The sequence below is a fragment of the Pleurotus ostreatus genome (assembly GCF_014466165.1).
Source record: "Pleurotus ostreatus strain PC9 chromosome Unknown scaffold_7, whole genome shotgun sequence".
NCBI lineage: Eukaryota > Fungi > Basidiomycota > Agaricomycetes > Agaricales > Pleurotaceae > Pleurotus > Pleurotus ostreatus.
In genome coordinates, this window is record NW_023503162.1 from 493,187 (window position 1) to 505,686 (window position 12,500).

Genomic DNA, 12,500 nt, shown 5'->3' on the forward strand with positions numbered 1-12,500 from the left:
GATCATGACAACGTTCAAAAACATGACAACGCTCAAGGGCAAGCGCCGACACAGCGAAAGATTGTAAATTACACCTGTGGGATATTTGTGGGATATTTTCAAATTATCTCAGAATATATCCAGAATATCCCCGAAATTCTACAATGTGCATATTCTGATATAGCTTTCCTCGTTTACTCGAATATACAACAAATACGCACTACCTGACAACTAACTATTCTCAGAATATTCAAACAATACACGTATGACTTCAACAGACTGTCACTCTTCCAAATATGGAAGCCCCTGAAATCTCAAGTCTCGTGACTTACTTGTCATTTCCAGTCCGTCACAGTATTCACGCTTGACACCCCAGCAATTAGCTACGAACAGCGCAGAGCCAGAAGAGAATTGTTAAATAAGTTGTCTACACAATGAGCTTGCCTGTCACCCCCCACGCCCTACGCCCATACCCCACCAATGGCAAGTACAAGCAATTCCGGCACCACTAACGTTAACACCAATGCAATTCGGTCTGCTGCAGCACTGGGGGCAGGAATGGCACGGTTGGAGCGCCGGATTGGTGATCTCGAAGAGGATAACTTGGTACTACGGACCGAGCTAGATGAGAACCGAAGGGAGGGGAACGAGCTTCGTGCTGAGTTAGAGCTTCTACGCAATTATGTTGATTGCGGATTGGTAGAGCTTCGTGAAAAGATGGAACGGGTGGGGCAGCACGCAGTTGATGGGGAAGAGGATTTGGATGAGCAGGAGCGCAAGGCTCTTGAAAGCGAAGCATGGGTTAGAGATAACGGGTGGAAGGTATGATGAACAACTCACTGCATGGACATGCTGACATGATATTAAAAGGATCTGGTTCGCACCATGTTTGCAAAAGGGATGGGAATTAGCAAGCTCACGCCACAATACCTACCCGCGTTCCCAGAGCAGGGGGAGGACTGGCCAATGCGTCCAGACATACCCACTCAGCGCCTCCTCCGCTTCAAGTGGGATCGAGATCATCATGACCAGCACAACTGGGAGATGATTACCTTTATTAGCGACTCAATCGTTCGTCATGGAGCAGCCCACTCACCTCGGGTTGCTCCCGCAATTTTGGTTGTATCCGATGAGGACAGGCTGGAGAGTGTGAAGAAGCAGTTCAAGAGCTTGGCAAGAAAGATGAAGGATGCAGAGAAGGCGGGGCGTAATGAAAACATGCCAGAGCAAGGTGCAAACGATGGAGGAGAAGTGAGGGTGGATGAGGGTGATGGGATGGCGCTGGATGAAGGCCTGATGCAAGCACAGCCCTTGGTGGTGCCGGAGAAGGTAGAGCGGAAATTGAAGGCCACAACACGACAGTCTCGTGCCCGAGGGGTAAGTACACTAGCAATCCATGTCACTTCGACTCAAATGCTTTAGTAGAAGGTTGAAGTACGCACTTGCAAACGCACAATGCCAGACGAGAGCATTTATAAGTCATCAAAATACGATGCTGCTTTCAAGCCAACGGCGATGTCTGATGATGAAGATGAGTTTGGGAATGGCGACATTCCTACTGGACGGTTCATTTCAAGGGCCCCATTGTACCGCAGTGAAATTGTGAGTTGTAAAACTAAGCTATGGGAAGAAAAGCTTACACCGACTGTAGCTTATACAGCTGTATCAAGCCGTTGATGCATGTGGTGACCCCGCTCCTGCAAAGCGCTACATACCTCGGGTTGCAGGTGAAATAAAGGACATTCCACCGCCTGTGACTAAAAGTTTATCAACGAGGATCCGGCGCTGGATGGTAAACAACGAGTGGCTTACCGACGAAGCAAATAGTATCTATGATACGCCGAGCCGAATTGCAGAGAGTGGACGGCAATGGGGTGATGAGAAGGATCCTGAGGAAATTGAGGAAGCGCACCGAAAGGCAAAGGAGGAAAAGGAGGAGGCCAAGAGAAAGCAGCCGCGTATTGAAGGCGGTGAAGTAGTGATGGCAAGAAAAAAAAAGGTGAAGGGCAAGGCTGTACAGCCAGCTGCTCAGGACGAGATGTGAGCATGGAAGGATTAGACATCATAGTCGTCTAGATTTTCGGGTTCTGTTCCTGCCTACTCAGTTGTTCAGAGTTTGATCAGCTCAAGCCGTAGATTGACTTACATGATCAAACGAAATAGCAATTGATAATTGCCGCTCGATTACACTTGAGTATACCGAGACCATGGCTAGAGGCGCATCAATTTGAGCTGCTGAGATCACCTCAAGTCCCCAGAACTCATCGTGGTATGAGGTATGAATACCAAGGGTTGAACTCCTGATCCAAATGTTCAGTATGTGCGAGGCCTAGGTGTTTCAACGTACATGTGATCCCATGGAAGTATGGGGATATTTTCGTCCGCTCGAAGCCGTTTCACTATTGCACACACATGAGGTGGCTTGTGGCATCCAGGGATATTGACGACTAGCAGTGCTTCAATTTTTACCGGAAGGCGGGCCTGATCTTCAATGATAAAGGCATAGCAGTCAGCTTGAGTGCGACGGTTCGAAGCACATCCGTATCGAATGCCATCCTTGCGGATGTAAGGTAGAGCACGAGCAACCCGTTCGGCCACAAATGCCTGCCCTGGGTGGTTTGCAAACTCTGTTACAAGGTCAAGATCGGGCCAAAGATCTTGGAAGTACCGCAAAAGAAGGCGGTAATATTCTCCTGTGGGTGACATGTGGTGGATATTGGTTGTAGACTTGGCAATTCGACGTGGCAGTTTGACGTTGTCTACAAATACAAATTAAATGCAAACAAATGAAGAAGGTTGTTGCTCACCAGTATCTACCTCGCTTCGAAAAATGGCAATTTGCGACATCATGCTTCCGCGAGATCGTGCTTCTTTCTGTATTATCCGTTCTAGTAACTCATGCTCCTTTGCGTGAGCATCAGGAGGTAGAGAAAGAAGAAGCTCGTATACGAGGTGGGTCTGAGTTCAATTGCGAAGCAGGGTGAGTTCCAGCCGTCCACCATCGTGACCATTATGGTGGATTCGCTCTAGCATGCCGTTGAACCGCTCGAAGGCAAACAGCCACCATGCGTAGATAGGCCCAAACTGTTTAATCATGTCAAAGAAATGAGTAGAGAGATGATGGTTGATGACAAGGGGAATGCGAAGACGAAGGCACATGTGGCAGTATTCAATGAGAAAGTCTTGACCGAGCCGAGCCTGAGCCATGGTGATCTTCCGTATAGCGAGCAGGCGAACACCGGCGCAAAGAAGCAAAATGGCAGAGTAAAGTGAACGCCTCTGTCGCGAATGGGTTGTGGTGATATTCTTGTTTGCGGTTACTGGGGGCGCCGTGTCAGGAATGGTATCGTTAGCATCTCGCCAAGACCACCATAGCAAAACTGGAGTGATCGCAAGGATACGTCTCCACTCGTCTGCCTTTTTGAGTGATTGGTTCTCGCCGAGCTTCATTGGAGTAAGTGTTAAACTTCAGTTTCTATGTGATTAGATACATACATTTTTTGGCAGACGCGTGATATGGCTAGGCCACTGCACAGAGTTGATGAGATCTTCAAATCGTTGCTTGTGGGAGTCCGCACCCCCCGCACCCGGAAACATATGTGCCGCGAAGAGAACCTTTATAAATAAGTGACAAATTAGTCCCAAAAAAACATTATGCATAAAATCCAAGGCCGTCTTCGAAGATGGCAGCCAGCCAGGTATGACATTGAGTATCGACCACCGAACACCATGGTCATTGAGGATGGCATCACGGCGTTGGGGCTGGGCGTAACGGGATTGGAATGCTTGTCGAAGCATCGGGAAATCCCCCTTCCGTTGATGAGCTGATGTGAAGAACGTAAGTTGCACCGTAGTAGATAATGTAATTCTCTATGCTTACTACCGTTATAACCTGCGGCTTGATTAACATGGACTAGCATTGCCTCGCAGTATGGGCATGGGTGGAACTCATGCGCGTGCCCAGCGGTGCCAGATATCTTTCGGGCAGCTGGAGTGTCACAATTGTTACAGATGAGATCAGAAAAAACTTTCTCGGTTGTTTCATCATCGTAGATTTCCATTTTGACACCATTTTTCAGTTGGAGTAGGTCGAGCACTAGTGGCTCGAGGCAGTGGTTAATCTGCTGGGTATCGGGCTCCTTCAGACCAGGCATTACAAAGGCGCAGACCACATTTGTCTGAAGAAAGCGGATGTCACACTTCAGATCGTTAATGCTCACGTACGCCGGCCCAGTCGAATGTGGCCGGTTTGACAGCAAACCGAGCCTATAAAATAGAATAGATTAGCAGAGGTAATGGCTATTATAATCATTTACCAGTCTGCATTCAGGGTAAGATGAAGGCCGTAACGTTTTGCTGTAAGTTTGTCCGGCTCATTAGCTCCGTTGTTTGGTTGGTCTCGTATTCTACCAATCTCGTCTACTTCCTGTAAGGGCAACCTCAAGATGGCCGACAGCGCAGGCCTAGCAGAGGGAGAATCCAAAGAAATGAATAAGACTAACTACAATACATGAGAGAGCTGCTCACCTAGCAGAGGGAGAATCCAAAGAGAACAGGATGGGGATTCTCCATGCTAGGAAGCGAAGTATATACTGTAGTAGCGTGGGAGGAATGAAGGGTAACTGTACAGTACACCAGCCACAGGTACGAACGAATATCACAAGGTACGAGGGGGCATGTGATAATGAAGTGGAAGGGGAATGTACAGGAGTCGTGCCAGCGACCTGGGGAAGTGGGGACAAGGAGTAATGAAGTGGGAAAGGAGGATAGAGGTAGCTCGGACGAGCCCCGAAGCGTATCTACGAGTCCGAGCGAGTCTGAAGCGTCCGAGCGAGTCCGAGGCGAGTCCGAAGTGCGGGAAGACTTTGGAGTCACCGGATGGGGCTCGGATGCGAAGGGAGTGAACGGAAGGGAAGCGGAAAGGTAAGGGGACAAAAGGAAAGGAAAGGGGATGAAGGAAAGGGGAAAGGAACGAGGAGGAAGGGGGCGGGACAGGGGGAATAGGAGAAAATAGGAGTGTCCCCTTACACTTCCCGAGTGATGTTGACATGTTGCGCATGCCAGGCAGCGCTGTGGTGGATATCTTCCATGACAAAGTCATCATTATCGTTCAGGCACTCTGGCTCGCCTCGGCTATCTCGTATCGATCTGGCAAAACCTGGGTGAAGGAACATTCGGCGAAGACTATCAATAAGAGATACCTGGGGGATTATCTTGAGAGGCCGACGCCTTGTCTCCCCTTTAGCTCCAGTGATGTCCTCGTAAATGAGTCCAGTACAATTTCCAACTCGGCATTCGGGAGTCTCCAGCTCGCGTAGAGCCGTTGGGCTGAAATGCTTCCAGCAGTGGGGGCAAATAGCGTACTGGGTTATCCAAAGATCTGGGTCGATACTGAGCCGACGTTTAGCACCGTCAGATGTTTGTAGTGGCCGGGGGATTTCGGGAAGAGCTCCAGCAACTTCGAGGGCATCCAGAGTAGAGACAAGTTGGTCTGTAGCCTGCTGGATTGTCAGACCATTGTAGACATTGCCGATTACTGCTTGCATATAGGCCAGACGGACGCAAGCAGCCTCTTGGAATGCAGGGGGTCGGTATGTTGGTAGATCGTCCATGGGCGCATTCAAATCCTGTATTTCGGGTGGATTAACTGGTCCAAAGGGTCCTTCGGGCTCTGGGGAATGTTCTGGAGAAGGGGGATGCGCTGGAAAGTCCTCCCACCGTGGAATTGAGTTTGATTGAGAGCGCTGTTGCCTAGCTGCTGGGTTGGAGCCATTGCAGTGCTGGCCAGACCTAATTGAACGGGTTCGCTGAAGTCGAAGTCTGTGGGATTCACGACAAAGTATGGTGGGATCTACAGGTGGTTGAGCACGATTTCGGGACATACTCCGTCGAAGGCGGTTCAGTGCGGCATTCTGGCTGGTCCAACGAACAGGATAAAGCTTGACGTGCTGCGCTGCAAGTTTCTTCGTCTGCCATTGAAATCCTGCAGGATGCTTGCGGCATTTATTGCAATCACAGCGACATAGCAGTGGCTGGGGCGCCATATGTGTGAGATCGTCGTCGATTCGTGTGAGCGTCTGGTTGAATCAACCAGTCACCTGGTCGATGTGTACGTGGCTGTCACAGCTGTGACAAGTCCCACCCATGGCATATTCTGATGTTATTCTTGCATATCTTTAACGCTTCAAAATATAAAAAAATATAGGTATGTGTATTCTATAGCTTGGATATTCAATGCATATTCTACCATATTTTCAGACTGTACAACATTTTACCGGTAACATATTTTGTTATCTTTCGCTGTGCGATGGATCGTATACGTACCAGCGCGTCACGGTATTGGCCCGCCATCACCGGTCACCCCAGACTCAGGTGAACTCCGAGTCCCAGGTTTACATGCCACATATGCATGCATGCACATGTCAGGCGGGGAATGCGACAGCCTGAGAGTCAAGTACTAGTGGTACCCAAACCCAAGTTGACGTTGGACGTTGGACGTTACGTTGAGGGAGCAATGAGCATCTCGGTTTGCGCTGATCGCTGATGGCAGTTCGCAGTTCGCAGTTCGCAGCTGGGGCGATGGTGGGAATTACGCGCGTTGCACACTGGCAGGCGGGCAGTGGCAGTGGCAGTGGCTGCGGGCTGCCAGTGGCGGGCAGTGGCTGGCGGTTCGAACCACCAAACGTTAACGTTCAGCGTTCAGCGTTGAGTGTTCTAGGCCTGGAGTGGCTGGGTATCGAATATTGAATATCGAATATCGAATATCGAATCATGTCGTTCGTACGAGTTTGCGGGCTGGGATAGGGATAGACGAGGTCCCGACGATGGGCGAACCACCGTCACCGTCACGAGTTCTACTTACTTACATGCTACATGCTACATGTAACATGTAACATAGTCAGGTACCATACTACCAACACGCCAACACGGAAATGGAAATGGAAATGGAAATGGAAATGCCAGTGTGGAGATGGAAATGGAAATGGAAATGGTGCGTGTGCGTGTGCGTCTGCGTGTGCTTCCGGGGGATTTACGGTTTACGGTTTACGATGTATGTACGGTTTACGGTTTACGGTTTGCGATTTAATATTTAGGGTTTATGCATATGATTAATATATGATTACTGTTACTGACGCTCCCCCGCGCTCCCCTCCCCCGGTCCCCGGTCCCCCATTTCGCATTTCGCATTTCGCATTTCGCATTTCGCATTTCGCATTTCGCATTTCGCATTTCACGTTTCGCATTTCGCATTGAGCATTGAGCATTGAGCATTTCGCATTTCACGTTTCGCATTTCACTTTCACTTTCTGGTTCTGTTTCTGTGAGCTCGATTTTGCAGGACATATCTCTACACATATTCACACACATATACACACACATATACACAAAACTAGACACACATACAACAAAACAACAAAACTATACAACAAAACTATACAACAAGACGACAGGGGGTGCAGGGGATATAATGTATCATGATAGCAATACAATACAGATGTTTGATCTTTGATGGTGGTATGGACTCGGCTAGCGAGGTGAAAGTGGGAAAGTGGGAACGAAGATGTAAAGGGTAAGAAGATGTATAACGAAGATGTAACGAAGTAAAAGTGGGAACGAAGATCCGAAGGTGGGGTGTGACGAAAGCCGAAAGCGAAGATGTGAAGATGCCGCGAAGATGTGGGGGTACAGTATATAGGATGCGGAAATGCGGAAATGCGGAGGTGTGAGGTGTGAGGTGTGCGCCGCGGAAAGACGAATAACACCGAATATCTAACGCCAAATATTTCCAGACCCCTAGACCCCTACACGCGGAACTCGCGCCCGCTCTCGAGCGCCTCGCGCAGCACGGCCTCCCAGTCCGCGCGCTCCGCCCACCGGATGCCCTCCACGCGGTCGACCTCCACGGGCACGACCTGGTTGATCTCTCCTCCCTCTCCTCCTTCTCCCTCACCGTTATATCCCCCATATTCTCCCCCCTCACCACCGTTATACCCTCCTTCACCGTAGCGAGAAGAAGAATGGGAATGGGAGTGGGAATGGGAAGAAGGCGGCAGAACCTTCAGCACGACAATGAGACACCCGACGCCGCCCGCCGCGCGCGAGCGCTGTGCGCGGCGCGCGATGTCGGCGAGTATGAGCGGGTCGGCGAGGACCGCTGCGAGCGGCCGGATCTGCGTCGAGTGGAATGCGAATGCGTTCCTGCTGTTGTTGTTATACGACGACGATGAACTGTTGGGGTGATGATGATGATGATGGGAAGTAGGGGTGAGGTTGACGACGAGCGCGCTGTGGCGGATGTTCGCGGGGACGCTCTTGAGGCGGAGCGCCTGGAAGCCGGCCCAGCCGAGGAGGGCGCTGTGCGCGGAGGTGTACTTGCGGAGGGCGGCGACGGTGGCTTCGTGCTGCGCGGCGTGCGCGGGGGTGTAGGCGTAGGCGTGGCCGTGGCCGTGCGTGTGCGTGTGCGGAGAGGAGTGCTGGAGAGAGGAGTGAGAGGAGGGGTGTTGCTGGGCGACGGTGTGCTGGCAGAGCGCCTTGTGGGCTGCCCAGTGCGCCTTCTGGCAGTCTTGCGAGCAGTACTGGGTCGTCATCTATCGTCGCACGGGTGAAGGTTAGCTCGACGTGTTCTCTGATCGCAACAAACGGGCAAACGGGGTTGGAGGGGATGCGCGAAGGAGGGACGGGGATGCGGTGTATATGGGTATGTGGTGTAAGTGGTGTAAGTGGTGTAGAAGGAACAAAAAGAGTCGGGAGAAAGAGTGGGAAGAGAAAGAGAACGGCAACTCACGCATCCCCCGCAGAGCCTGAAGCGCGCGACGGCCGGGTTCTCGACGGCGCCGCACTGGTCGCACAGCCTGTATCCGCGCTCGCGCATCTCCCGCTGCTCCCTCGCTTCACGTGACTCTTTGTGCATCTTCGAGGACTTGGATGAGGACTTGGATGAGGATGAAGGATGGTGGGAGGAGGAGTGGTGGGAGGAAGAGGAGGCGGCGGAAGAGGAGGCGGCGGGGTATTGGTGGTGCTGGGGGGCGAGGGCGTGGTAGGAGGAGTAGTTGGCCGGGGGCTGGTGTGTGTAGATCGCAGTGGCCATGTCTTGTTCTTCGCTGATTCGCTGATTCGCTGATCGCTGGTACTCGTCACTAATCACTAATCACTGAGACTGGTTGAGTCGTTGGGAGGAGGAGGGGCGAGTGGCGCGGTATATATACACGCGGGCTGCATATCCTGGAGCGTACTCGGAAATGGAGGCCATAGCCACTGCGCGATCGAATAACAATAGAGGAATGATAATAAGAGTGAGACGAGGGACGGTGTAAGACAAGAAGACAAGAAAGCGAGACAGGAAGACAAAAAGCAAACGTGGAGATCGGGTACGGAATGCGGCGAGCGAAAGGCAGGAAAGGAGGAAGTAACAAAAAGCAGGACAGGCGTCTGGGCGAATAACAAAAAGAGTCGGAGTCAGAGGGGAGACAAAAGGACGGATTAGGCAAGTTCAAAGTTGAAAGAAGCAGCGATCCGAGACAAAAGAGACAAAGAGACGGCCTGATTAGATCGAGGTACGCACGCGCACCAACTCATCTTAGGGGTTCTTTAGTAGCATACACCCGCCGTTGGTTGGAGAGACTCTCGCTGTCAGTCTACGGTATCCTGGTATGTCCTCCTCGCCGACTCCTGCCTATCAATATCAATACATCACCTACCGACTACCGACTGCCACCTATCTCGTATTCCTACGCCCAGGAATTGAGATATCTACAGCCCTACAGCCCTCGTCTCTAGCCGTCTTCTTCCCTTCCACAGTTTTCATTGTCCGTAGCATCCACGCCCTGTATGTGACACGTGTACACCTCCATCAAAAGTGCTACGACTCTTCCTGCTATTTCTCTTTTGCTTTTGCTCTCCTTCCGGCCTCTGCCTGCCCATACACTTACCGTGCCCGTCTGCGCTGCGCTGCCCTCTTCCGTTCTTCCCCCAGCACCGCCCTGCCCTCGTTACGAGTACCCCCGCTCCTCAGGCCTCGGGCCTCAGCCCAGGCACTATTACTGGTATGTAGGCCATCTCTCCGTGCTCGTGTTCGTGTTCATGCTCGTGCTCGTGCTCGTCCTACGTCGTCGGGCGGGACGACCCGGCGCTGCTCCCCATTTTTCCATCAACAAGCGGTGCACTCATCTCAACACCTCAACACATCAACATCCCCGTCACATTTGAAGTTCGAAATTTGAACGTTTGAACGTTTGAATATGTGCCTCTGTCTCTGTAGCTGCCTCTGCCTCTGCCGCCCAACGTTCAACATCAACGCCCGTTTCACCGGCCAGTGCATGCGCCCCTTCCCCCTTCCTCTTCCTCTTCCTCTTCCTCTCCCATCGACTTGCCCGCCTGCTCCTGCTCCCGCTCCTGCTCCTGCGTCTTCAGCCCTCCGCTGGCCTCGCCCCTACTATCACTAGTCCCGCACTCTGCTCAAGCGCTCAGCCCTCAGCCCTCATATCTCTACCGCATACCACATACCGCATACACGCGCCGTACACCCGTACACCCATACACGCGCCCGCTTTTGTAAAGATCAAGACGTTTCTTTCCCCCGGGCCCGAAACCATACCTCATACCTCTGCTCCTCCGCTTACCGCTTACCGCTTACTACCCCCGTCTGCCCTTGCCCTTGCTCTCCCTCTCCCTCGCTTGATCCCTCCATCCCTCCATCCCTCCATCTCTCCGTCGTACACATCGCTCCATCGCTCCCTCCCACATATCTGGGAGGCTGGGAGGCTGGGCGGCTGGGAGGCTGGGATCTTGTTGCGTGTTGGCAGGCTCTGTTCTCGTGCTTGCGGTCACGGTATATTGGTACGCCCTCGTCCTCGTCGTCCCTCCCTCCGTGCCGCACGTCGCCATAACATGCCCTGCCCCCCTCCGCCCTTTTCGATCCCGTTTCGATTGTTGTTAGTATGTATCATGTATTATGTATTATGTATTATGTATTATGTATCATGTATTATGTATTATGTATTATGTATTACGTATTATGTATTACGTATTATGTATTACGTATTATGTATATATACTACCTTTCTCCACCTATTCGCCCGTCTAGTGCGCCCCCTCTGTACACCCATCTGCGACTCTCAACATCTCAACATCTCAATCTCAATCTCAACATTTCTGCTCCTTCCTTCCTTCATCACTCCTTCCGTCATCACTCCTTCCTTCATCACTCCTTCCGTCATCACTCCTTCCTTCGTTACGCGCTCCTTCCTTCGTTACGCGCTCCTTCATCGCTCCTTCAAGCTTCAAGCTTCAAGCTTTGTGCACCATCATGCATCATGCGTCATGCATCATGCGGCCACCTACCCACCTACCCACCTACCCACCTACCCAACTACCCACCTACCCAACTACCCAACCACCCACCTACCCAACTACCCACCTACCCACCTATGATATATTGATATCCACCCCTCGCAATGCATGCATAACGCATAACGCATAACGCATAACGCATACCTCAGCCCCTCCGCCCGCGGTACGTCGTCTGGCGCGGCGTATTCGCAGTATTCACAGTATTCGCAGTATTCGCAGTATTCGCAGTATTCGTATGCTCGTATGCTATGTGCAAAGCACTTTGCGGGTGATCCTGTCGAGGAGCTGCTGCCCCGCCTGCTTCTGTGTTTGTGTTTGTGGGTGGGTGTGGGTGGGTGTGTGCGTGTGTGCGTGTGGGTGTGTGTGGGTGGGAGGGGGTGTGCGGGTGTGCGGGTGCGGGTGTGGGACTCCGATTCTCCGGTGGACGAGCCCGATGGCGGCGGTGCGCTGAACATGGCGCACGGTATGCCGTGGTAGGTGTGCCGTGGTAGATGTGCCGTGGTTGGCGGGAGGTGGGTTGGCGGGAGGTGGAAGTGGAAGTGGCTGATAGCAGGGAAGGGGCTGCGACGTGGTACTGGGAGAACAAGAATACTTTATGTGATGGTTGTAAGGGTGTAATGGGTGTAAGGGTTGTAAGGGTGTAAGGGTGTAAGGGTTGTAAGGGTTGTAAGGGTGTAAGGGTGTGGTGGTTGTAATGGTTGTAATGGTTGTAATAGTTGTAATGGTTGTAAGGGTTGTAATGGTGTAAGGGTAAGAGCGAGGATTTCGATTTCTCTGGTCGCCTCCTGACCGTTGACCGTTGCGCTGACGCTTTATATACCCTCCGTTCGTGGTCACAACCCGCTCAGGCTGCGCCCCCCTATCTCTATCTACCTCCTGAAACCTCCTGAAACCTGCCGTACACCGTCGTGGCCCCGCCTGTCAAGACGTCACCATGTCACCATGTCACCATGCTTTTCGCGGAATCGGGGGCGCGCCGGAGGGGATTGCTGTCGGGCCGCGACCGGTGACTGGTGACCATTCGGTGGCCTGTGCTCGCCTTGGGATCACTGCGAGTGGGATTGAGGTGATATGCATGCATGCATGCATGCATGCGCGGTGCGTTGGAGTAGATGAGTGAATGAATGAATGCATATCCTCGACTGGATAATGCGTGGGCGGGCGTTCTGCAC

The 12,500-nt window shown here is 52.0% G+C and overlaps 4 protein-coding genes across 4 annotated transcripts; 1 reads left to right on the forward strand and 3 right to left on the reverse strand.

Moving 5' to 3' along the window:
* Window positions 1-459: 459 nt before the first annotated feature.
* Window positions 460-2,023, forward strand: PC9H_009338 (uncharacterized protein; the record flags this gene model as incomplete). The annotated part of the gene is made up of 4 exons (XM_036778843.1): window positions 460-801; window positions 850-1,356; window positions 1,405-1,581; window positions 1,631-2,023. 4 exons carry the CDS (start codon window positions 460-462, stop codon window positions 2,021-2,023), a joined length of 1,419 nt encoding a protein of 472 aa, XP_036628232.1.
* An 11-nt stretch (window positions 2,024-2,034) lies between these two features.
* PC9H_009339 (uncharacterized protein) lies at window positions 2,035-2,685 on the reverse strand (the record flags this gene model as incomplete). The annotated part of the gene is made up of 3 exons (XM_036778844.1): window positions 2,035-2,076; window positions 2,126-2,279; window positions 2,327-2,685. 3 exons carry the CDS (start codon window positions 2,683-2,685, stop codon window positions 2,035-2,037), a joined length of 555 nt encoding a protein of 184 aa, XP_036628233.1.
* A 2,318-nt stretch (window positions 2,686-5,003) lies between these two features.
* Window positions 5,004-6,023, reverse strand: PC9H_009340 (uncharacterized protein; the record flags this gene model as incomplete). The annotated part of the gene is made up of 1 exon (XM_036778845.1): window positions 5,004-6,023. The coding sequence occupies one exon, from the start codon at window positions 6,021-6,023 to the stop codon at window positions 5,004-5,006; it is 1,020 nt and encodes a 339-aa protein (XP_036628234.1).
* Window positions 6,024-7,781: 1,758 nt separating this feature from the next.
* On the reverse strand, window positions 7,782-9,067 carry PC9H_009341 (uncharacterized protein; the record flags this gene model as incomplete). Its single annotated transcript, XM_036778846.1, has 2 exons — window positions 7,782-8,567; window positions 8,765-9,067. 2 exons carry the CDS (start codon window positions 9,065-9,067, stop codon window positions 7,782-7,784), a joined length of 1,089 nt encoding a protein of 362 aa, XP_036628235.1.
* Between the last annotated feature and the right edge of the window lie 3,433 nt (window positions 9,068-12,500).